At 39.5% G+C, this 27,030-nt stretch overlaps 1 protein-coding gene across 5 annotated transcripts in view; it reads left to right on the top strand.

The window, feature by feature from the left end:
* The window catches only part of LOC129724963 (mediator of RNA polymerase II transcription subunit 13), a 90,993-nt gene extending 64,426 nt beyond the window's left edge, over positions 1-26,567 (top strand). For 4 of the 5 annotated variants that reach the window (XM_055680276.1, XM_055680277.1, XM_055680278.1 and 1 more), the window contains 12 exons: positions 2,915-2,999; positions 13,163-13,246; positions 13,588-13,931; positions 13,995-14,640; positions 15,584-15,922; positions 17,255-17,441; positions 17,507-21,461; positions 21,534-21,766; positions 21,831-22,676; positions 22,736-22,877; positions 22,944-23,098; positions 23,228-26,567. In XM_055680276.1, coding sequence (XP_055536251.1) covers positions 2,915-2,999; positions 13,163-13,246; positions 13,588-13,931; positions 13,995-14,640; positions 15,584-15,922; positions 17,255-17,441; positions 17,507-21,461; positions 21,534-21,766; positions 21,831-22,676; positions 22,736-22,877; positions 22,944-23,098; positions 23,228-23,605 — 7,394 coding nt within the window. In that variant the 3' untranslated portion in view covers positions 23,606-26,567. The remainder of the gene's footprint in view (positions 1-2,914; positions 3,000-13,162; positions 13,247-13,587; positions 13,932-13,994; positions 14,641-15,583; positions 15,923-17,254; positions 17,442-17,506; positions 21,462-21,533; positions 21,767-21,830; positions 22,677-22,735; positions 22,878-22,943; positions 23,099-23,227) is intronic. The other variant, XM_055680279.1, reaches the window with a different exon arrangement.
* Positions 26,568-27,030: the final 463 nt, after the last annotated feature.

Genomic DNA, 27,030 nt, shown 5'->3' on the forward strand with positions numbered 1-27,030 from the left:
AAAAATTATGTATTTACTAATATTTATTCAGAATTAATTAAACAAACAAATCAAGGACAACTTGACAAAAAAATGTTCGTGGAACATTTTCCAACAATAGTTCAGAAACTTTTGCTCTGAGTTTACTGAATTGTGATTTAAATACTACCGTGAGGCGCCCCAATTCTGCGCGGCTCTTAATTCTGCGCATATTGAATGTTTGAAAAATAATAATTCGAAGTTGATTTTCAAACATGATGTTTGGCAGTGATTTCCTATTCATTGGCTGTCAACTTTCTGCTTATGTTTCCTTAATTACTAAACGGCATCCAGGTTTTGATACAAAGTACGCAGAATTAGGCGACATCCATAAATTACGTAACGCAAAAACCCCAATTTTTGGACTCCCACCCACCCATGTGTAACGAAACGTAACGCCAACACCTCCCCCCATCAAAATTACGTAACGCTGTAGAAGAATTTGCTAGGTAAAAAAATCCTCGTTTTTGGAGAGTCTCTCCAGAGATTTTTTGTTACGTAACGCTGGTCTTACCTTCCCCCTCCATATGTAACAAATCGTAACGCTCAAGGGTACCTCCCTCCCCCTATGAGCGTTACGTAATTTATGGATGCTGCCTTAGGGCGCCACACGCTAGATTGAATCTCATTTTAAAAAAATAGTTTGATAAGCAAATACTTTTTTACATTTTTACTAAAGAGTTGTATGTATACATATTAAAAAGCTTAATATAACCGATAATTTTTTCCCGCAACACTAATATGTACTGCAAGAATTGAATGATTTTCAACGTCGCAACGGCGTTCACAGCGCTTTGATTATCTGCGAAGATATTAATGTAATGCGTTTATCAAGTCATCAAAAAAAAAACGCAACATATCTAACAGCATATATAAGTAGTAAAAGAACAGAAGCGACCCTACAGCCACAAGAGGAAAGTTATTTTGTTATAAATTGGTGTTAATGATCCATTTGATAGGTCTACTGTTGTGTGTGTCTATAAACACCTAACATTATAGTTGTGTAGCGGCAACATGTTGGTGTTAGTGCGGAGGGGTCTCGCGTCACTCATACTGCTGTTACTTCGAGTTCAATCGGTCTGTTGACAAAATTCTCGCTGAACATGTGAAAAGGGCCCAAGTGCCATATGTAAACAAGCCACAATTTCACGTTTTTCAATGAATACAAGCTTAATCTACTCGTACAAATGAAATTGTTTGATTAAGAGTAAATTCTTTTATCAATAAATCTTATTGGTAAGAGCAGATTTCGCTTGTATTGATCAAAAAACGAGAAAATTTGGCTTGTTTACATAAGGCACATGGGCCCTTTTCACATGTTTGGCGAGAATTATGGAGGAATTTTGACGTTTCACTGAGAGAGTATTGGTTCCGCTTAGTTGTGGACTGTGTTGGTGGTAACTTCCCTTGGTGAGTTTGTGGTGGTTGCTACGTTCTCGCCTAAATCGGCTTGCTCTTCTGTGCACAATCGGCGACCGAAGGCTGCCCCAGCATGCATGCATGCGTGCAGCTGAACAGCAAACCGCGATTGGCTGTGTGTACAATTTTTATTAGCATTTAATTGAATGTTATGAAATTGTGTTATTATTTATACCTGCAAAAGTATACAGGCTCAACTCTTGCTTTGGCCTTCTGTGGATGCGATATCAATTCGCGACATTGAAACGAAAAATTTATATAAAGGCATAAGCAGCGAAGAAGGTTTACACAGGAATTATCACTCGACAGAGACTCTGATGGTAGTAATGGTAGACGAGCGAAACTGGCCAACGGATGGAAATTCCACCACCGGACAGACCGCATGCCCCCACTAGTGGAGCACTGTTTGTATTCTCGTTTGTTTGTTCCGATTTGCTTTCTATACTAGGTTGTAGAGTGGGTGTGAAGGTTGGTTTCAGTATAAGCGTTGGGCTTCGGGTGTTGCGTGTAGTGTACGGGAGGAGAAACTGTAGGCCTTAGCCTAGGTTGCTGCCGCTTACCAAGCAAGGACGGACGAGTGTAGAGAAAACGGAAATGCCACATTTACGGACGGAGCAATGGGAGCAAACTTGGCTGGTAGGGAAACCATCGATTATGATGGCGGGATCTATTTTATAGGCTGAGTTTTTTTCGTACTTTTCGTCGAAACCACGCCCATTGTTTTAAAGGCAAAAACCTCCGTTTGGAAATTAGGATATTGCTTTGAATGGTCGAGAAGGGAGAAATATAGTTAAGAACCTTGCAGGAGTCAAAATTTTTGTTCAAGATGAACAAATAACCGCTCTGCAATATATTCAATAATTTTGTTATCCTTAGCCGGAAAAAGTCTTATTGGCAGGACCAATTGTCAGTTTCCACGAGATCGTTCGTTTAAAAAAAACGCACTGGATTTTATCGAAACACCCAAACCAATTTAATCGATTTGAAAATATCATATTTTCCCACACCAAAACATCAAAATCTTCCCACACCGTATATTGTGTAATCGAGTCATTTTTACAATTCTTAATTTAAATTTTTCACTTTTACTCTCAGTGAAGAAATACCCTTGTCATATAGTATATACTCCGTTGCGTCGCTGCATAACATTCACTGCAGCACGTGCCCAGGGTAAAGTGGTTGGCAATTTGACACGATTCGGAAATTGTGCTTCGTCACTTCGGCAAAGCGTCTCCCTTACCTAATGGTGCAAAAAGTGACAGGCACACCGCAAAGCTACCTCGAAATGACGCGGCCAGTTCGAGATGCACAATACTTTCTCTGTTGCATGATGGGAGCACAGCTTAACATTGACCTGTATCACATTTACGATAATATATAGGATAGAAAGGATTGGAATTTCATTAGATACATACTACCGTAATCTATTGAACAGCTAGTTAATTTTTTTTTTCATCATTCTCTATTTCATTCACAGAAGGCGACAAAGGTTCTTGGGAAGCTGGTCTTTCGTACGAGTGTCGATCGTTACTGTTCAAGGCGCTACATAATCTCATTGAACGGTATGTATCGGAGTTCGAGCTGAACTGGTTTAATTTGCTAACAAGAGCGCTATCTAGTGCAAAATTAGTTCAAATATAGCTTTCGTACTCATATCTTTCAAGCATTTATAATTATAATAGTCAAATAAAGTAACATCAAATTCGATCCATTTTGCCACATCTGCTCCAATTTTATCGCACACTGATTTATTTATTATTTAGACTTATTATTTAGTATTTTTGTACAACTCTCTGTAGAATTACATTATTCTGGATGTTGACGTAGTGGGGACTACGTCGGTTTTTTTATACTGGGATGCATTCTGTAAAATTGGAAAATAAACTGGTAAATGTAACCACATGATGGACAACAATAACCAATATGTTTTAGGGATGGGAATCGGAAGCGAAGGTATCGATATTTGGTATCGCGATATATTGAAACGATCCGATACCAAGTACCAAATATATCGCAATTAAAGTATCGATACTTCAATATTATCGCAATATCGAAACGGGTAAAGTGCAAACGAAAAAACGAACGAAATCGTGAATCTGACAGTTTTGCTTGTGAGCGAGTTGCATTGGTTTCTTTATAAGCATAGTAAATTTTCCAAATTTTCAAATTGATCATATATTTTCAACGGTGATGGAATCTGTTCTGGAAGGACTATTTCGGGAGCATATCACCATAAAACCTGTGATAACCTGTGACAGTAATTTTATGGACTTTGAACCAATAAGTGTAAGATTCTGTTCAAATATTCAAAAAATTCCCCAGTTTCTTAACATATCCCGAAAAACCGGATTTCCTACACTGAACTTTTTTCTCGTAGCACCGTTGGCACTGATGTCAAAGTAAAGAAGTTGCTGAATCTTTTAATGCTAAAACTATCCTCGCAGGCATGTAAGAAGTAGGAAAAAACCATTTTCACAAACAATCAATTTGCGTTTATTACTTTTCATTTCGTCGATAGCGAATAACACTGGAAGTGTTTATGACATGTACATTTTAATTACTAGATTAGACTTATTTACGTGTGAATGTTTTAAAACCACACTTTGGGAAGATAAAAATCGCGCTGTTTTGCTGTTTTTGCTCGTTGTCGAACGAATTCCACAAATTCGGGTTGACGGTGTTAAAAGCGTTAAAAGAGAGTTTCAAGACTGTTCGCACCTGCGGGAAAACTTATATGTAATTTTCATAATGTGCGTGATAACAAAAGAATACTTCCTTCCTTCTTTCCTATGTTTTCACATGCAAAAACCACACAAATAAAAGCAACACCGTCAACACGAATTTTCTTCCGATATTTTTCGAGTATCAAATGGAAATATATCGATATCCGATAATAATGCTTGTTGAAGTATCGATGCCAAATGCTCGGTATATCGGAAGAAAAGTATCGATACCCGCGGTATCGATAAAGTATCGCACATCCCTAATATGTTGTTGGATAGATGAAATGTTGGACAATTTTGTAATTTGCTAGTTATCATTATTATTAAACTGCTAAGTAGTAAAAATTGATAAAAAGTGTCCAGGACAAATTAACGCGAACAAGAAATCATCACATACGAGCATTCCTAGCACAGACGTCATGAAAAGACACCGACAATTCCCTGTGATTTTCTCTGTATCAATATCAAAAAAAAAGTAGGAGAGTGGTATCCAAGACACGACCGCAAAGTTGACGTAGGACTACGATAGTTTCATATTTCATTTCAAGACTACAGGCTATCTTTGATTGTTCGTCTTTAGTACAACCTGTTGTTACTAACAATGCACACTGGGAAAAAATAAACCCAAATTCCCACTAAATTAATTCCGCTGAGCTGGCAACCTGAAGTATAGCATTTCTTATATAAAATTGGTCAATAAATCGATTAGTGATGGTTTCATCCTGTGCAGGGCACGGGAAAGGGTCTATATTTCCAAAAATATGCAAATATAGGGTGAAAAGGGGCAAAATAGACCATCTCCCGTGCCCTGCACAAAATGAAACCAGCACCAATCGATTTGTTGATCAATTTTACATAAGAATTGCTATATTTCAGGTTGTTAGCAAAGCGGTGATTATTTAATGGAAATATGGGTTACGATTTTTCCATATATCGCCGCTAGACTGGCAGCCTGTAATATGACATTTCTTATGTAAAATTGGTCAAGAAATCGATTGGTGCTGGTTTCATCCTGTGCAGGGCACGGGAAATGCTCTATTTTGCCCCTTTTCACCCTGTTTTTGCGTATTTTTGGAAATATAGACATTTTCCCGTGGCCTGCACAAAATATTACCAATCGATTTTTTGACCAATTTTACATAAGAAATGCTATATTTCAGGTTGCCAGCTCAGCGGCTTCAAATTAGTGGGAATTCGGGTTTCTTTTTTCCCAGTGTGCATTGTTTCTTAAAGATGAACAATTTGTTTGCCTTGTTTCAGAACAACTTTATTTCCGGTTTTGCTATAATAACTCGTTCAGATTCAATTTTGTTATCAAAATCATATGAAAAATAAAACAAAATTGTATCAAAATGTGTTATTTGTATGTCGCTTTGATAGATTTTTGTAATTTTTTAGTTATGCTCATCTGATCGGGGACACGTACAGATTTTTGTTGTCCCCGTTGGCACAGCGTGTAATGTGCGGCACCTCCTTCTGTACGAAACAAAAAGAAGAAGAAGATAATTCAAACGCAATTCGATTGTCCTTCAGATCGCAACACGATACCTACGCGTTAGCCCAACACGTCCACTGTGCGTCGACAGCGACAATGTAGTCATCACTTGGCTTAGCTGCACACAGAAGAATATCGAGTTTTAATGCACTGATAGTCAGTGCGTCTTGAGCTGCCCGACAGATCAGACGTATTTTCGGTTGCTTGTGGACTGGTCTTTGACTGCCTATAGCTTCAAAGTTTGTGTTTTTTCAGTGTGTCTTTTAAAGATTACCTGGAAGTTAACTTACATCAGTCTTTCTCAAGACTACCTATTTCTTTCTTTCTCAATACTTGCAATTTTATATTATTTTTGAACTTTTTTCGTATCACCTGAAATGGCAGGACGAAAAAAGAAACCACGCATCGCTACGGGGAGGAAAAGAGAGGCATCTCTTTCTGAAACTAGCTTATGCAGTGAAAATTTATATACGATATTCTGCCTGAGCAAGAAGCCGGCGAAATTGAAATGTTCGAAAGTAAAACTATTCAAAGTGAAATTTCTGTAAAAAAGGAGAAAGTTCCACCTATTGTGGTAACTATTGCTTCTGAATTTAATATTTTTAAAGGGAACTCTCTACGTTTCTCTCCGACGTCAAAGTTACTTATCAAATTGGCCGAAGAGGCGAATGCCGTTTACTGGCCCAAACATTGAAAGATTGGAATCGTCTTATTCAGTATTTAACTGAAAAGATGTATAATTTTTTTACATATAATACGAAGAGCGCCAAGCCGTTCAAGGTCGTATTGAAAGGTCTCACCAACGATCAAACCGTTGATGAGATCAAAATTACTTTGACAGAATTACTTGGTATAGCCCCTACCCAAGTAATTCTGATGAAACAAAAATCACGAGGCGAAAACAACCAGTGAACTGGAATTTCCCTTGTAAATTATTTAATTCATTTTAACCGCAGTGAGGTTAATAACTTAAAATTTTTTGAAAAAGCACATGCTTTATATAACGTGCGTGTAAAATGGGAATTATATCGAAAGTTTGGCGGAGGTGAAAAGCATATCACCCAATGCCGTGTTTGCCAACGTTATGGCCATGGTTCAAAGTTTTGTAACATGGACCAAAAATGCCTCATTTGTGGAGACTCTTCTCACAAAAAGGACACATGTCCTGTGAAAGAGAGTAAATATTTTCGCTGTGCGAATTGGAACGGCAACCATATGTCGAATTTTTATCAATGCCCAGCCCGTTTAGCAATTATTAAAGCAAGGCAAGGTAAACAAAATTCAAAACAAAATTCTCCAAGCGTACCAGTGACGCATAGTTTACCCACTCCTTTGCATACCCGATTAACTTATGCACAGGTTACAGGTAGTTCGAACATTATACCGCCTAGTGTTGGTAATTCGAAAATGACCGTTAATATGGGTAAGCAAAACACGCTAGAAAATAATTGTACACCTATTACTCCAGCTAATATTGCTGCCGAAAATATTTTTTCTAATGTCAACTGCCTGGGGCCTATTACGGCAGGTAAACTTTCTTTTTTGCAACAGGCAATGTTCGACCTTATGAACGCCATGTTGCAGGCAAAATCAATGTTTGAAGCCATTCAAATAGGCACAAATTTTACTATTAAAATTGTTTCTAATTTAAAATTTAGCAATGATTTTAAATAAAACAATTAAAATATTAAATTGGAATGTTCTGAAGGCTTTGAGCTTTTTAATTTTTTAACAGTAAATAATGTGCATATTGCAATTATTACTGAAACATTTTTGAAACCTAACATAAAATTAAAATATGATCCCAATTACGTGGTTCATAGATATGATAGGATTCAGGGCTCCGGCGGTGGAGTTGCAATTGTTATTCATCGCCGAATCAAACATCGTGCTCTTCCCCATCTTGAGACGAAAGTTATTGAAACTTTGGGAATTGAAGTTCAAACTGAACTTGGGATTTTATTTATTGCCGCAGCATATTTACCATTTCATTGCACACGCGAGCACAAAAATTATTTTAAAGGTGATTTACAAAAACTCACCAGAAATCGTTCGAATTTTTTTATAATCGGCGATTTTAACGCTAAACATCGTTCATGGAATAATTCTCAAAGTAATTCCAATGGCAAAATTTTATTCAATGATTGTTCTTCAGGATACTATTCTATTTTGTCTCCGAATAGTCCTACATGCTTTTCTTCTGTAAGAAACCCTTCAACAATTGATTTGGTGCTAACAGATCAAAGTCATGTATGTAGTGATTTGATCACACATGCTGACTTTGATTCTGACCATCTTCCAATAACTTTTTCTTTATCACATGAATCAGTCTTAAACTCTATGAGCTCTGTTTTTAATTATAACAAGGCTAATTGGGAAAGATACAAAACTCATATTGAGAGAAATTTCAATAATGAGCTTGATTTGCAAAACGAAGTGAATATTGATTCCGCTTTGGAAGCATTAAAATGTGCAATTGTTGATGCCAGGAATTATTCTGTTCCAAAGGCTCAAATGAAATTTGATTCACCAATAATTGACGAAAATCTTCAACTTCTAATTCGTTTGAAAAATGTCCGCAGACGTCAATATCAACGTTCTCGTGACCCTGTTTTTAAAACTATTTATAAAGATTTACAGAAAGAGATTAATCGTAGATTTACTCTTCTGAGAAATCAAAATTTTGAGACTAAAGTTGAAAAATTGAAACAATATTCAAAACCTTTTTGGAAGCTGTCGAAGATTCTTAAGAAACCTTCAAAGCCTATTCCAGTTTTAAAAGATGGTGAACGTTTTCTTGTATCCAATGAACAAAAGGCTCAAAGACTTGCTCAGCAGTTTGAGAGTGTTCATAACTCAAATTTGAATTTTGTGAGTCCAATTGAAAATGAAGTCACACGTCAATTGCATTTAATTTCTTCCCAGATTTTTTTACCTGCAGAAATAATTGAAACTAACTTGAATGAGATTAAATCAATTATTGAAAATTTCAAAAATATGAAAGCACCTGGTGACGACGGAATCTTTAATATATTAATCAAACATCTCCCTGAGAGCACAATGGAATTTTTAGTGAAAATTTTCAATTGCTGCTTCAAAATAGCATATTTTCCCAAAGTATGGAAAAATGCAAAAATTACTCCAATTTTAAAGCCGGATAAGAATCCAGCTGAAGTTTCAAGTTACCGACCAATCAGTTTGCTTTCTTCAATAAGTAAACTGTTTGAGAGAATTATTCTTAACCGAATGATGTCACACATCAACGAGAATTCAATTTTTGCAAATGAACAGTTTGGATTTCGCCATGGGCATTCCACAACTCATCAATTGCTCAGAGTATATAATATGATACGAGCTAACAAATCTGAAGGTTATTCCACTGGAGCTGCTCTTTTAGACATAGAAAAAGCATTCGACAGTGTTTGGCATAAAGGTTTGATTGCGAAATTGCAAACTTTTAATTTTCCAATTTTCCTAATCAAAATTTTGAAAAATTATCTTGCTGATCGAACTCTGCAGGTTGTCTATCAGAATTCAAAATCTGATAGATTTCCTGTCAGAGCAGGTGTACCTCAAGGTTCAGTCTTGGGTCCAGTCCTGTACAACATATTCACTTCAAATCTTCCTGATTTGCCTCCAGGATGCACAAAGTCATTGTTCTGCGATGACACAAGCATTTCCGTAATAGGAAAAAGTCTTCGTTTCATATGCAGTCGATTGCAGAAAAGTTTAGATATTTTTTCTTCCTACTTGCAAAAGTGGAAAATCTCTCCCAATGCTTCTAAAACTCAAATGATAATTTTTCCGCATAAGCCTAGGGCTTCTTTCCTCAAGCCAAACAATAATCACGTTGTCAAGATGAATGGGGTTATTTTAAGTTGGTCCGACAAGGTTAAGTACTTGGGACTAATTTACGATAAAAAACTTATTTTCAAAGAGCACATTGAGAGTATACAAGCCAAGTGCATCAAATATACGAGATGTTTATATCCTCTCATTAACAGGAATTCTAAACTTTGTTTAAAGAACAAACTTTTGATTTACAAACACATTTTTAGACCAGCAATGCTTTATGCTGTACCGATCTGGTCAAGTTGCTTTTCAACAAGGAAGAAAACGCTCCAAAGGATTCAGAATAAAATTCTGAAAATGATTTTGAAGCGTCCCCCGGTCCGGTACACTCGAATTACATAGACTTACTGGTGTTGAACCATTAGAAGCTATGTCAAATAAAATTATTAACAATTTTCGACAAAAATCGTTGCAATCCTCAATTGCTACGATAAGCTATCTGTATGGCCAATAAGTTAGCAATTAGGTTAGTTGTGAGTTTACTTCCCCTTTTCTGACAAGTAGATTTAAATCCCTACGAATGATAAGTCCTAATTGCGAAAGCAAACAAATCCTAACAATTAAAATTACAAATTTCTAACAGTGTTGAGAAGTCACCATTTGTGATTGGACACACATACTCATTACTTACTAATATTTATCATTAATACTTAAGCTACTAACAAATTCCCCCTTTTAAAAAAAATGCACTGATAGACGACGAGTAGAAAGCGCTCTATTCATACATGGCTCGGTGCATCAAAATAGTCAGGGAAGCAAACATGGGGGAGCTCCGTAGCCGCAAGGTTACAGAGTCCGCCTTGGTGAGCGGATGGTCGTGGGTTCGAATCTTAGTAGAATCAGGCCATTTGGTTGCCAAAGGACTTTAGCATGGGTTTATTCTCAGGCTTCCCACCAAGTACCTTTCCTTCAATCTAAATTCTACAGTACCTCTGTTGACTCTCCTTCTAACAAAAATAAGTCCCTGTTATAATAAAACTGGTGTGAGTAACGTATGAAAGTTCTCTCCAGGGAATTGTAATTAGCGATATTGTTAGGAGGGACAGAGGCTCGGTATAGTAGAGTAGTAAGCTTGAAACGGAAAGGTAAAACTTACACACAAGCACGGATATGAATGATAAGCGTATCACTTACTATCAACAGTGATACTGCCAATAATATGAAGTGCGGAGAACAGAAAACACTTGGGCAATATCACAATAGATCTAATCTCTGGTCACAGTGATGAGCCCACACAGGAAAAAAAGCAAACATTAGTTGACCTATTGGGACGGGGAGATTCTATCAATTTTTTTTTTGTCGCTGATATAGAGGATATCGCAGCAGGCAGTTGAAGTCTACTAATGAAGTTTGTGCTAGGCATGCTCGCATATGATTGATATATTGTTCGTGAAAATTCGACCTTGAAACTTTTATTCAATTTTCACTGTTTAGCAATGAAGTGATTGTTGTCCATCATTTTATCAATCCAACGGCATATGGACTATTGTGATCCATCATGTGATTACATCAGTATTACCGTTTGAAATTTTTCATTCCGACGTCACACTTTGGTTTTAGTTTCTACAGAAAGTATCCCGATATAGTGCGGTAAGACGTAGTCCTACGTCAAAAAAAAAAATGACAGAGTATCCCTGTCCCAATAGGTCAATTTATGTTTGGTTTCATGAACTTAGACTAATTCGATGTCTCGAAGGTAAAGGTTTTTCGTAAAGCTTCAAACAACCCTTTTCTTTGAACAATTTCTAAACCTGCTGTTAAAGCCTAATAAAAACTGATGACTTGAAAGAAAACTTGCTGATAAAAGCAACAGTACCGTACAGCATAGGAGCAGAGCGCGGCTGGTTTCTTGTCGTCTATCATTGCAGTGGTACACGACTTCTTTTCGCGTGCAATCGAAAAAAAACTGCAGTGCTGCTGCTGATAGTGATTAAATGTTTATCTCATAAATATGGTTCATTTTATCTAAACAAATTCACTAAATACTCGTCACCGGCAAAATATCGGTGGAATGAATTCCTTAAAATACTAATTTATAGAACAGTAACATCGCCGGCTCGTACATGTGAACATTCTGTCCATTTACTCAAAGTTATTCAGATCCTTTTTTATATTTTAACATTGTTAGATGGTGATTTTTAACTTAACAAATAATATACGTATGTGTACGTATATTAGCAGTGTTCATAATATAGTGAAAATTTTTATTTAGTAAATGAAAAAAAAAAAACTTGTCGAACAAAAACAAATTAAATGTATTTTGAACTTTAACATCGTTCTAATTGTTGATTGCTACGATTTTTGCTGGAACTTGCTGAGGAAATAGAATTAATTCTTATTAAGATGCACTGAGCAAAATTCTTGGTGCTTCTTCAACAACAAGGATACGCCTTTGCGTGTCAATTAAATGTTGTTTGAACAAAAAAAAATATATAGGGTAGGGAACGGCTTAAGCAGTAGCGCCGATTTTAATCAGTCGAAGAAAACAGGCCTCAAGCTCCTGCATTTTGATCAATATCTACAATTTCAACGATGGAAACGAAAACGTTGATTGTCTAGCTGTCTATATGACGAATATAAGAAATACCGTTAATCACAAAGAAATCTGTGAACAATTGCTATTGAAACAAATCGAACTATATTGCAGCCATTCAGGAGCCACTTCGGGAGCTGAAAAAAAAACGCCTGCAAAACAGATGGAAACTGCTTAAAATAGGTTCGGGGTGATTGGAATAGTGTCCCTCGACTGGTAACTTTGATTGATGATTGTTAAAGTTTGCTAACCTAGTTTTAGAATCTGAAAACAAGTTCTGACAGAGAAAACGATAGAGAACAGATTGATATACTACTGTTTGAATTTCATCCTAAACATTTCGAGTATTTCGTCTGAATACACAGGCGGTTCCTAAAGCTGCTTAGAATATGTTCCCTACCCTATTTCTAGAAAAGGAGAAGTCACTGATAGAATTAATTGATTCTGTCAGCGTGTTCTGTAACTTTTGTAACTAAAAATCCTTCTAATTATAGTGTTTAGTCTCACGTCACCATTTCATCCAACCTCTAGGGCTGTATACTTTGTAGTATTTTATTTTGTCGTTTTTGTACCAATCATGATTCCAAATTTATCTAAAATATAGCTGATAATGACCAATGAGATCAGAGTATCTGTAGAATTGTTATTATAGGCCAATGTATTTTTTGGCAGATATCGTGTCCACGTGGACATTATCATTATCATCCGAGATGTTGTTGTTACTGTATCTCGGAGGTTTTCGGCAGATTCGCAAGTCTATTTGGACAGCCCTTTATTTGTGAACGATGTCTGATATGTGTAATCCTGCATTATGCAAAATTCAACAAAAACCATTAAAATTGAAAATATATTTGAAAAAAGTGTGCGTAAAATCGAGGTAATGTGCGTAAAATCGAGGGTGCGTATAATCGAGATATTCCTGTACATCGCGGCTATCAATATTTCAGAAAACGAACTTTTACGTGCTAGTTCTCAATTACACGAAAAAAAAAATAACGCTGATTTTCTTTTCTATTTCATGACTTAATGCTTCGTTTGCTGTTTCCGTGCCCACCTCGTTGTCATCGTAAACTTCAACAAAAACACATAATCACCACCTGTTGTAACGACAACAAACCGCAGATGTTTACTTTCGCGGGATGTCGTCCGCCTGGGCAGGTGGTTCGTACAGCCGAGTTCCAACAGCGAGCGAGTGTTTGGGAAGAGGTAAGTGTGCCATTAACTTCGACGTCCTGTTCGTGCTTACTTTCCTCACTTCTTTCGCCAATTGGCGCAAAAGATTGATCCAAAAATATATACGGAAGTGTTGTCCCACAGTTAGTTGTGCGCCTCTATACGTTTAGCTATAGGTAAAGGGGTGTCCGTGGGAAAGTTCAAAGCTTCCTAAAGCGAGTCGAAACGGCCGATGGACTTCTGGGACATTTCTGTCAAGTTGGTAGGAAAGTCTTCGTTCCCCCATCGACATTGTTGTCCGTTGTGCTCGAACAATGAAAATGACCACCAAAACCGACGTTTTAATCAGTTGTTTTGTTTTTAATTATTTGCAGCTCGCTCCATCTTTCATTCTCATTCGCCTTTTTCGTGCATGGGGACAGCACAGTATGTGCCTCAATGGATATCCGAGAGCATCCTCCAGTCAGGCCACTTATGGTGAAACATTTGGAGGAAGCTCAAGTTCAACAAGGCAGTAATTGCGACGTGAAACCACGATCTGTAATACTAGCTCCGTTCGGTCTCGCTGCAACGCTCACTGGTCAAAGCTACAAGACTAGTGATCCGCAGACGCAGAAAGTTCTTGACGACTGGAGCGCCTTCTATCCAATCTCGAACAAAAACATTAACCTGTCGGAAAGCGCAGACACGGTGCCTCCCATAGTGGAAATTATGACCGGTGAGTGAACATATTCAAGAAACACTTTTTTTAAGATTTCCTAATATTATACTTGTTTTGTAGGCGGTATAAAAATGCGCTACCCGTCAAAATATGTGCTTGTGACGGACATCGACGATTGGTCACCGCCTGTAGCGAACGGTTCTATTCAGCAGTCACCAGCCAAATTAACATCTCAAAGCGCATCTTCCTCTTTAACGGCGGCCGTAGCCAGTTCTTTGCTGAACAACAACAGAAGCCCTCTCAGTCCGTCGCATGCCGCCGCTAATAACAACTCACCGACTGGCTGTGTTTATGGTGACAACACTCGAGATACGAAGCCGTTCATGAACCCACCGCTCACGGTTCCCGAATCACCCTCTAACGATCTTGGTAATCAAAACAGTATGTCGTCAGCAATGATTAACAACTCACCGGCAATCTTGCTACCGGAGCGCGTCTGGCAAGATTGCATAATGCATGTTGCTCCGGCCGTTTCACCACCCCAGCAATCTCCCAGCTCTGCAGTCGGTGAAGGTGGAGTCACCATAAAATCGGAACCAAAGGATCCTTCATCGAATTCGTCATCAACATCATCTTCATCGTCCAGCGGAACTGTCAGTAGTAGTAATAACAACGATAGTAGTCTATCGGCCACGGTCGATGGGAATGCGAACTCTGTGTGGCAGATTACTGACCCCAATCTGAAGGTTTCCTGTGTGTGCATCAAGTAAGTGTACAGTTCTATTGTTAGTCGTAACGATGGATTTCATTCGGCAGTTTCTATATGCTGTCAACCGTAAAGTGTCTAGAGATTTTTTTAAAATTATTTTCTAGCATCGCTCTTGCTCCTGACGATAGTTTAGTGTATGCTGTATGTGTTCTAATGCCACCTAAAGTAATTTTCATTTTGTTGTACTTCCCTATCTCTGTGCTAATAGCTAGATAACCCATAGTTTGCCTTTCCTCGAGTGAGTTTGAACCGACACACACACACTTTTGAGCATGACAATTTCTTGTTTTTTGACAGTCTCAAGAAATATTTATTATCTATATACTTATGTAGTTATGGTGGTGAGTTATAGACGAGTTCTTTGTGAGTGTTTTTGAATAGCAAACAGAACATGATGGTCGAATTTTTGTTCACTGTTTGCTCATGTTGATTATCGTATTCTTTATTTTGTTTCTTATTTTACCACTTGAGTACGCAATACTTTGTGTAATTTGTACTAACATGAAGCCCGATGTTGTTATTGAACCTACGGGCATGATAAATAAATTGTTTCCTTCTTTTGATCTAGTCTTTCGCGTGGACAATGGACTTTCTTCAATAGCATGAAGGTCACTACAGGTTCATTTAACTATTTAGGTTCACAGGTATATGATAATAATACCTGTTGTTTTTATTTTGTTGTGTTTTGCGTATATTATTTCAATGAACTTCTCCGGAAAATGCATTATTGAAAATCTTTTTTAAAAACTGTTATAAGATTAAAAGGTTTGACATCTAGCTTATTCTTATTTCACTACTCAACAATTAATTGAGCTCGACGAAATTCAGCAACTATGGCGTAAGCCATCCTATATAGTAATGCAATAGCTATAGCTTTGCGTTCCCATGCGTTCGTTGTTAAGACGGAGTCAATATTGCTGAGCTGTTGTGGCTCTTTCAGGTGTAGGAAACCAACCGGAACCGGTACCGGTGGAGGACGTGTGCTGGGCAGCTGTGCTGCCACGTATCGAGACCCCGGAACCGCTTCCGGAAGAGATTCCAGTACTGCCTGGTCCAGTCTCTCAGCGAAGAATCCTTCTGCCAGCGGGGGTCGGTCAGAGAAACCACCTCGATCGCATCGGAAACCGTTCCACCGGAGACCGCCCCAGCAGCTACTCTACCAGTCCTGCACCTCCTCACCGTATGTTGTTGGCGGTGCTGCTGTTGCTGTTTCCGCCACAACTGATGCTGCTACTGCTGCAGATAGTTCCGACTACTGCTATCTCGATTCCTCTCAAAGGTGCGTTCTACACACTACACCAGAACATCTGCAACAATTTTGAAGAAGACAGACACACATGCGAATTTCATTGTCATTATTGCTTTTTCTCCTGCTGTACATTTGTCTGAAATGCTAGTTAATCAAAGATGTAAATAATCGCATATAAACAAAATTAACTTACAATCACTAATTAGCTACTTAGAGTTACACTAAATTTGACCATCTCATTCTCATCAACAAAAATTTGGTTTGGTATATCACTACTTGAATTACTTTTAAGTCCTTTGAAGTACTCGAGTTAGGAAGAGTTTGCTACTATGTTAGTGCAAACTAACATAATCATGTCGCAAATTCTTCTGATTGTTTGTGGAAAACGGCTTTGCAGTGCCCATTATGTAGCTTCTGGCAAGTGGTAAAAGAGGTTCCTGTTCCAATCTAACAATTCAACATACGGAAATCAACTTCCCAGTTTTCTGTTACATTCTCTTTTCGGTGACAATTTCTTTCTGCATGCTTTTCGAGGGTTTACTTTACATACTAAAAAAAAAAAGGAACGAACCGTGTGCGCGATGATGCGAACAAATCTGTCACTGCTGTCTGGTGTTGCTGCAAAGAAACAATAAACATTTCATCTCTATAATGCTGTGCAGTAATAGCTTCCACCGCTTACTTTCCTTCCCATTTTCTATCATTATCATTTCCTTTACATGCATCACTTTAACTCAGGCGTGTGTTTTGTGTGCGAGTATACTAAACGGTTGATGCACTTCGCATGTCACACGACAATGGTGGCTTCTAGTATTATTGCTTGTTTTGTATCAACTTATCTCTATTCCTATATTTCTATGTAATATATATTACATGACTTTGGTGAACGAGTTTACTGTGTTTAAGTTTTTATTTCTGCTTATTAACGGTGGATTGAGTTTATCTGAAGAGATTTTATATTTTTAGCAAAATACTCAAGGTACTGATTTTGTTACTGCGTAATAGAAAAAGAAAATTAAATTTAATCTAATTATGAGAAACTTTAAATAAAATGTAATTGAGATCTATCTTGAAGCGAATATTTGACTTGACCTTGCCATTCTCCACTTTTCTACGCTTTGATCTATTCTGAATTCTGATCATAGGATTGATTAGAGTTCAGTATGACTGATAGACAGTTGAATTAGAACTACTTAGAACTAGAATATCTGATTATACCGAGAGTATGAAAAATAAAGTTGTGGAAATTATGTTATTACTAAAAGTTAATCAGGCGCCTTACATTCGTGCTTATTTTGAGGCTGTAGAGGCTTCTAGTTATAAAAATAATTCACAATTCGTTTTTATTGTTGCAATTACCAGGTCCAACCAGAATTGTGGTGCGGGTGGCAGCACGCCGTACGGCGGACCACCGTCCTACTGTCGGAACCCACTGTCGATTGGCGATTCGCACCCCTTACCCTCGGAGGGATCACCAGCCAGTGCGGCACCGTCCCCGATGCAACCGTCGTCAGTGTCCCAGCCAACGTCGGTGCCATCGGGTGATCAGGTAATTTGAAAAATATACCATACTTCCAGTCGATCCACTGCTACAATCTACAATTACTTTTTCAGCTTATAACCATGTCACCGCATCCACCCGCCTCGAACAATCCCCGAAGTGTGCAACCGGGAACGCCTTGTTTGGATCACCTGGACAAGAATACACCGGCACCAACGCCAACGGATCAACACGAGAGCAAGAGTGTTAACGCCTCTCCATATCACACTCCTTCGCATCCGGGTGGAGTATTGAGCGTAGAGGCTCCCGCCTCGCAGCAATCACAACAGCAGCATCAACAGCATCAGCAGCAGCAACAACAACAACAACAACAGCATCAGCAGCAGCAGCAACAACAACTGCAGCAGTCCGCACAGCAGCTGGCAGTAAGCAACAATCTCAGTAGTACCAGTAGTAGTAGCAGTGGAGGAACAACTAATAGCAGTCCGAATAACTTACCAAATCATGGAATGATGATGGGGATGCGCTTGAAATCAGAGGGAGCACTTGGAATTTGCGGGGATAGTATGATGTTGGGTACCAGTCCAAGCATATACAGTAGCTTGAATCCATTGACGAACCAAACTCAAATGAACAAGAGGCATGCCTTGTTGCAAATACTACAGTCCCTTAAAAGGCCATCACTTTCATCGCGTGATTACGAAGGAATGACCGGCGAGGAAAGTCCGAGTACATCGCAATTGTTATACGATTACTCCGCTATCGATGCTTGGATGAACCATCCTGTCAAACGGTTCAAGCCAAACGAGGATTCTAAACTTGCGCAGCAAATTCGTAACCTCGATTTGTACGCTGACCAGAAGAAGCATTCGGAAAGATACCTGCTATCGTTGCAGAATGCTTCCGGAACTGATGGAGATGGTGGTCGCGGAGTCAGGTCAGATCAGCAAGATCCACTGGCACTGCCAGACGATACTGAAGTAGGCCCTGGAGTTGGTGGAATGCTGAACGAGAATCAGATAAAGACAGAAATCGGATGTGAATCGCGAGGTGACGGTGATAGTCAAATGTTGGGAGCTCATGAGATAAAAAAGGAGAAGGAAGATAAGGATGATAGTTTATTCACGGAGCAAGGGTTGCAACCAGCTTTAGATGATCTAGATCAGCTGTTCGACGACAGCACAAATTATCCCGACGATTCAGATATACATGCAAACACGAGTCCAGCTTCAAATAAAAGTGGAGGTGGATGCATGGAGGATATGAAAAGATTTCCTGGAGCTGGAAATGCAGTGCACTCCGGGATATTGAGTCCAAAAGAATTGTCTCAGATGTTTCCTACGCCTCCGAGTTTAGAGCACCACCCAAATTCAAGTCCCGGTGGAGGTGGTTGTCTCTCCGATGGCATCGTGATAGATACTATGGTAGAAGCAACAGTTATTCCAATTCTCGGAAGCCCACAAGAGGAACCGATCGACGATTGGTCCTATGTATTTTTACCACCGCCTATCTGTAAATATGTAGGATCTTCAAAGTATGCGCCACTCCAGCAGCTTCCAAGTCAGCTCATGCAACCACAGGTTACGCTTTCGATGAATTGCTATTATAAATCATCGTCTCAGCTGCGCAAAGAGAAACAAGAACGTGAAAAATATATAAAACTTAGAGAGCTTCAAGAACATCAGGAAATCCAACAGCAACAACAGCAAACGCAACTGGAAAACATATCGCCGAATGCATGCGCCGTAAATAATAACATGCTAAAACAGGAGCATGCAATGATAACTGTACCGCAACCACTAAGTACTCCCAATTCACTAACCATGAATGGGGGTGGCCATCCGTACTCAAACCCACCATCACAGGGAGGTCAATCGCAGCCCCTGTCAAGACCACCATCCGTGAACTCCCTACCAGGTATGATGGGTTCCGGAGGCAGTCTAATGAGTCCCTCTCCCATGAATAATGGAATCATGGGCAACAATATGTTCCATCCTGGTGGTATCGGCATGAATGTTCAACTGCGACAAGGCATGTCTCCTATTTCTCCAGCAACTCCGGGTGGTGGCAGCGCTGCCGGAGGTAATTCCATGCGAGTGCCAACCCCACAAGGTTCCTGCCCTCTTCCGTATCCTTCCCCAATCGGAGCGCCTAATGGAGGTTCAATGACCATCAACAATATCCCTGGAAGTCCGAATCCTCTGAATCAAATGGCTTTCCGACGGACACCGATCCTTCCTCCTCCACCTTATGATGTTGCAGTTGCTTCACCAGCTACTTCCACCACTTCTTCGTATCACAACAAACAGTTTGGAATGGATGACGGTCCGCAGACTCCGTTTGCAATGGCAAATGGAACGAACGGCTCTTCCTCTCAACAGCGGATAGCTATCGAAACAAATGCGCTGTTGGTCAATGTGCTCCTGTATGACACTTCGCTTAACATTTTCCGCGACCATAACTTCAACAGTTGTACACTGTGCGTATGCAATGCTGGCCCGAAGTGCGTGGGAAATATTCGTGGGGCGGATTCCGGACCGTATCTACCATTACCGGGTACTAGTTTCCTGGGCAACGTTGGAAAAAGCGGCGGCAATAGTGAACGGGAAGCCAAATCTACACCCTCTTCTGTGTCGCATTTCAACGGGAACAACAATCATAATAACAATGGTGCCTTTGGAATGATGGATTCACCTGCTAACAATAACCAAGGAACCAATTCTGCAATGGTGGCAATAAATTCAAGTACACTGCAGAATGGGTACTTGGATGAAGATCCGATCATATGTACATGTGGTTTCAGTGCGTTGGTAAATCGCAGGCTTGCTCATAGGGCTGGTATGTTCTACGAGGACGAACTGGAAATTACCGGAATGGCTGAGGATCCAGCATCTAGGAAGAAGAAATCGCTGCTGGAGTTTTTGCTTGGCAAGAGCGACTATACCAGCAATAACAGTAGTGGAGTCAACTGTGATATTTCGCCGCTACCGCTTCGAATCATGGATCTGTTGCGGGAACACTGTGCGGTCATTCAAAGTTCGAGTAATTCTATTCACCGGGCTGTAACCCGATTCCAAAGTGCAATGACAGTCAAAAGTGTCTCCAATGCCTCGGTGCATATGTTAGAATATACTGACGCCAATGAGGTTATTAGTTTAGCGCTAGAACAAAGTCGGCAGCAAGCAATCACTGAAAATAAATATGAAGATACTGCCTTGGTGCGCTCGGGGCTGTTGCGGGGTAATATAAATGTCCATAAGTGGCCATATTTACGCGCAGGAGGTCCAAAAAGTAATCAGGACATTGTGCGGATAATGAAATCAATGCAACCGCTTCTCCAGGATGCCTTCCATAAAAAGTGCACGACGCGCCTTTGGGATGCCCCTTATACGATACAGGGACCCCTCACTTGGCGGCAATTCCACCGTCTCGCGGGACGAGGCACGGGCCAGTGTGAGCCTCAGCCGGTTCCATCATTGGTTGTTGGCTACGAGAAAGATTGGCTCTCTTTATCCCCGTACGCAATCCAATACTGGGACAAATTAATGCTCGAACCGTACTCTTACCCCCGTGACATAGCTTACGTCGTTGTACTTCCAGACAACGATTTTATTGTTTCAAAAGTAAAAACCTATTTCAAAGAACTTAGTACAACGTACGAAATGTGCAAACTTGGCCGGCATAATCCTATCAAGGGATGGGATGGAATACTACGAGTCAGCTCAAATCGTGTTCTCAAAGAAACTCAAAACTCTAGTATGGATGAGTGGTTCACCAGTCTGGGCGACACCCGCCTTAGTGAGCTGCTTAGACTGTACGCACAAACCTGTCAACAGCAGCTGGCGCCATATCTGTCGAAGGTACCGTTAGATAAAAGTCTACTTGACCCACCGGAAAACCACAATCTCTCCGCATCGTCGCACACAGCGACACTGGCCTTAGCGCAAGCAAGTTCAACGCCCAATCGGGAGGCTCCGAACCAAAGTCCGATGCCACCTCCGCCTCCCAGCACGCCTGATCCAACGCAAACCGGTGATAAAGCGCCCGGTACACCCAAATCGGACAATGGTAAGCTTACGATTTTAAACATAACTATAACGTAGACAGGTCTTTAATTATTTTATTTTTTTTTTGTTATAGATACGGAAAGCCGTGAACAACTAAATACGTCGTCGTCAAGCCCAGCCGATCGCATGCAGCATGACGATGATGGCAAAGAGCCGCCCCATATTGTGTTGTACATGGTGGAACCTTTCACTTGTGGTACAGACTCGCCCGAAATTGAGCGGTTAGCCTGTTTATCGCTGTTGCGTTGCTACTCGAATACTCTAAATACGGTACCGGACTCGATTAGAGCGAATATCAGTGTGCAGGTTAGTTTGAAAAACTCTTTGCAGAAATAGAATACTCTTCGAAACTAACGTAATTTTATTGCAGTTGATTTCACTGGAAAGCATCCTAGAGCTGGGACGCAGCAGGAATCGTTTGCGACTTAGTGATCACATGCGCTGCCAGGCTTTGAGCATATTTTCTCAGAGTAGACGCTTCATGCAACATCTAAATAATGTTAAGAGTCTCACCGGTTTTGGTACGGCCGCCAACGCTGAACAGTTCATGAAGAACAAGGATGAGAAGAATCGTGCTCCCTACAAACTCTATACACCACCGTATGTGCTGGCGAAACTGAGTGAGAAAAAGGAGAATTCGGAATCGTTTGGTCAGACCAGCATCAAACAGCAATGTTCCATCATGTACTGCAGTTATTGTTTAAGCGAAGACCAGAGCTGGCTGCTGGCAGTGGCTACTGATGATCGAGGGGAGTTTTTGGAAACTGTTACCATCAATATTGATATTCCGAATCGAGTTCGGCGAAAAAGGGCCTCGGCCCGACGGATGGGTCTACAGAAGCTAATGGACTTTATCCTGGGCCTTATATCTCAGACAGTGCAACCGTGGCGAATTGTTATCGGTCGGATAGGTCGAATAGGACACGGAGAACTGAAAGGTTGGAGTTGGCTGCTAAGCAAACAAAATTTGCAGAAGGCTTCGAAGCATCTGAAGGATATCTGTGAACAGTGCTCACTAATGCACCCGGTTTCAGTTCCGAGCATTCTTAGCGCTTGTTTAGTTACACTGGAACCAGACTCCGAGTTAAGGGTTATGCCAGACCAGTTCACCCCGGATGAACGATTTAGCCAGTTGTCGATGCAGTCGCCGCTAACTACGCCGCAGGACGTAACGTGCACTCACATCTTGGTGTTTCCTACCAGCGCGAGAACACAGGTATTTGTTGTGTTGCAATAATGGCGGATCGCGTTTCTAACATTTATTTTCGTTTCTAGTCGGCGCAATCGGCATTTGTGGCTGAGCATATCAATGATGAACTAGAGCTGACACTCGGAGATGGCAACCTCGATGATCTGGGTCTTGGTGAGGATTGCGAGGATGGGATTACCGGACTGGGCGATCTATTTGACAATTGGGGTAAATTTTTCTGCGTTTACTTTTGCAGTTGGCGTTGGAAATTAACAAAATTTGTTTTTTTTGTAGATGACTTACCAATGAATCAGCCGATACCGCAGGATTCGCAGCAAGGAAGTCCTTTCGAGGGAAGACAGTTCGAAGGTCAACGCCAGAGTCCAGGCGATAGTGGTTCAAATTGTGCCCAGAATCTCAATGGTTATACGACACAAGAGGCTGAGGATGTGAGTATTTTTATCTTCAGAATAAGTAATCCCTTAAACACTTATCTCTCATTTGGTCGCGCATGAAATTTCTATTTCAGATAAAGTTAATCTCTGGATAGCACTCAAGAGTTGTCTTTACATTTGCAGGTCGGTTCACTCGCCCAACAACCGATGGCCATCGGGTATTTGGTTTCCACAGCACCAACCGGTCGAATGCCGTCCTGGTTTTGGTCATCTTGTCCGCATTTGGAAAACGTCTGTCCGGTTTTCCTGCGCATAGCGCTGCATCTGAATAGCTTTCAAATTCTGCAGAATAATGACGATCCGATGGCGCAGTCCCAGTCAACGACGGAACATCCGCTAGATTCAAACATGACAGCCGACGTGCTACGCTTCGTGCTGGAAGGTTACAACGTACTCTCGTGGCTTGCCATGGATTCTAACACTCACGACCGATTGTCCTGTTTACCCATCCACGTGCAAGTGCTGATGCAGCTGTATCACATGACGGCTGCATTGGCATAAACAAAGATGAAAGGAGGTTGGCTCGCTCTCTTCCGTTTCCGCCTGTCTGTGATATTAGGGGTAGAGAAGTGAACAAAGCTGGAGAAACGATGACGTCTAGTAATGGAACACGTGCATGCGATTCACTAAAGTAGTGAGATAATTAAGGTTCAAAGTTTTTTTTGGAAATGGGCAACAAAGTGCAAACTTTTGTTCTGATATTTATTAGATTTTGTTAGTCGGATTCGTGTTTTCAGTTACACGAAGCTACGCAACCATTTGTATTGTAGCAGCTTGTATGCAGGAACAATTAATATTGCCGGAATAACAAGCTGTTTTGTGAAAAAATGAGACCGGTTTGTTTCGATATTTGAAACACTAATTGGATCCTTGAAAACATGCGAAGCAGTCAAGATCTGGTTTTAAATTGTACTGGAATAATATTTAACTATAAAATTTTTACTGTTTAGTGTGGTGGAAAACATAGCTGGTGAGAGACTGGCTTCAGCCAGTACAAATTTCACCGAAGTTCTTCGAGCAGTATTTTTGTTTCTTTCATTCGTTTCCAATTGCGCTGAAAAACGTAATCTACAAGAATGTAATTATGGAAATTAGCAAATGTTACAATTTCCAAATATTGTAAAATATCATCTGTATATATTGTAGTGAGATGTCAATTTTGCAGCGAAAAGCTTAAGCCTGTATAATGTATACATTCTAGGGAATTGTGGAAAATTTTTATTTAGCTAATAAAATAGAAAGAAACTAATCCTCTGTACATTTAACATTTAACCGAAAAAAATGAAATTGCAATTTAGTAGTGCACACCGGACTAGTTATGTTTACACTCACAAACATTTAGACAAGTCGCTAGGACAAATTAGGTAATTGAATATGTAGGTTACTTGCTTGTGTTAGACCAAATTAAGTATAATACAGTGAAAGAGATTTTACACATACACAAACAATATCTCAACAGTGTACTACACTGTATGTAAATAAATTGTGTATATATTTTTGTCTGTAACTAAAATCAGATTCAATGAACCACCCTTCTAGTGTAGGTATACATTTAAACAAATCCAAATTAGGACAGGTTTAATAAGTGAGACGAAATGAAACAATATTTCTATTCATCTCTTTGTCCAAGCCCGAAGAGAGACCAAAACAAAAAAACGCTCATACAACACGTCTTTGTGAATATAGAAAAAGCAAAACAAAACTGTACACAGTAAGTAGCATCTAAGCAAACTGCAATCGAAAAAAGATCATTTTATCTGTACGATTAAAATGTAGCAACTTCCCAAGAGGCATTCTAAACTGAACAGAAAATCGCATACCATACCAGCAAACATATAGCAGATGACACACACACCGACCAGACCGCAATCGCGAAGCGTTACGCGGGCAAAGAAATCGAATCAAAGAGAATTAAGTAGATGATGAAATAAGCAAATAAAAAGTAACAAATTTTTGGTATTTGCGCCTGCAGGTTTGTAAAACTAGTGGATACAAAAAAACTTTATTAGAGAGTATTAGAACAAGAATGTTACGATTTTTGTTTTCTCCGTTACTTTTTCTGCAAGGTGACAGAGAAAACCCACTTGCAGACAAACAAACGGCGGACGAAATTCAAACTAAACTAGCGTAATTATGAAAAGTACAGAATTAGAATCATCAACTTAATCTCGGTACGAGGATAAGAAATAAAGATGGCAACATGAATCGGCGAAAAAAATATATTTATTAGGCATGCCGCGGTACGATCCGGAACCGAAAATGAAGGATTAATGAAATGTATTGCAAGCATGTGAATTTAGGCCAAATTGTATTGAATTTTCGAGGAAAAATATAAGCAGAAAAAAATGTGAAAGTTTTCATTTAGATAAGAACTTTACGCCGAAAAAGAATAGAAGAAAGAAGCAAAGCAGAACAACTTCAGTTAAGAAAATAAAATGAAAACTTAAACGTGAAAGAGCAATGTGTGAGTAAGCGAATGTGAAAAAGAGAAAAGTAGTGTATGGAAGAGAAGGTATGTCCGCTATTTAAAATGACAATGAACGGTTTGGTGAATATATTGGTGCTTATCATGGAAGTCACTTCACGATGAAATTAGAGTGAAGTGAATGAAGTCCTATTACGGGACTCACGTAAGTGAGAAAAACGTCGCAAGGTGACATCTGCCATGAAATCTGGGTTATTATGAGTGTCATATGAGTGAAGTGGAAACGGAAAAAGCGACGTTTTGCGTGGAATTATCTCACGACTATTTTGAACGGTGAAATGATTTCACGAAGATAGGAAAGTTCAAAAATCGATTGATTTGTGATCTAGCGGTAATATATATGGGATTTATTTTCCAGTAATAAGGCGAATCTTTTTTTTTTTTCTTGAAAAAAATCGGCTCTCTGGAACTTACAAATTTTCGAGCTGCGGCCAATGGAACGTAAGGGAAAAATTGACCTTCGAATTTCGTTTAGCGGTAGGGCTCAAAAGTTTCCTCTTGTAGAAAAATGTCCTCATACAAAATTTCAGCTCAATCGACTTCCCGGGACTTATAAATTTTTGAGCTGGAAAACTCCCAGATTTCACTTGTCCTGTTCTCAATTTCACTTCACTGGCAATCTCACTTCACGGAGGTGATTTTTGTCACCTCACTTGAGGTGGAATCGGGAATAGGTCTAAAAAAGTGAAGTGAGCGTGTGAGTGAAATATGTTTCATCGTGAAGTGACTCCCGTGATAAGCACCATTGAGTGCACGCATTGGATGGCTTTAATGTTCACACAACAAAAGATTGCAGAATTTGCAAGAATATTATTCGAAAGAAAGAAACAAACAAAAAAACTATTAATATTAATAAATTGTAATTGATATAAATTAATTACTATACATGAATTATTATAAAATCTATTACTACTTGTATATGTTAAGGTTTCGTTTACAAAAAAATCATGAAAATAAATGAAGCATTGCAAAAAATAAGATTTTTCTCTTCCATTTAAAAAAAGGATGTGCCTATTACGGTGTGATGCATTTTAATCTCAACATTGCGTTGGTTGAGATTTCGAGCCTATCCTCAATACCACGTGAAGTGAGATGCTAAAATAAAACTCCTGATGTGAGATTTGCGGGGAAGTGAGTTCCGTAAAAACCTTTCTAAATCGAATGCGTAAATTAGCCTAATGTTAGGCGCAATACGACTTGTAGACCAGTTGCCACTTTTAGTCAGAGTCTATGTTTATAATAAGAGTCCCGCAAAGATGAAACCAAAGGAACCAAATCAGTGTCAAACGAGGGTACCAATCGAGCAATGTAAATAAATAAGGTGATAATGTTAGGAGTGGATAAAAAGTGTTGTAATTGAGCGTAATAAAGAATATGTGTTTTTCCGAAGTTTTGACTTACACATTACAATCCAACATTAAACCTGTACACTGGTTCACTC

The sequence above is a fragment of the Wyeomyia smithii genome, chromosome 2 (genome assembly GCF_029784165.1).
Source record: "Wyeomyia smithii strain HCP4-BCI-WySm-NY-G18 chromosome 2, ASM2978416v1, whole genome shotgun sequence".
NCBI classification, from domain to species: Eukaryota; Metazoa; Arthropoda; class Insecta; order Diptera; family Culicidae; genus Wyeomyia; species Wyeomyia smithii.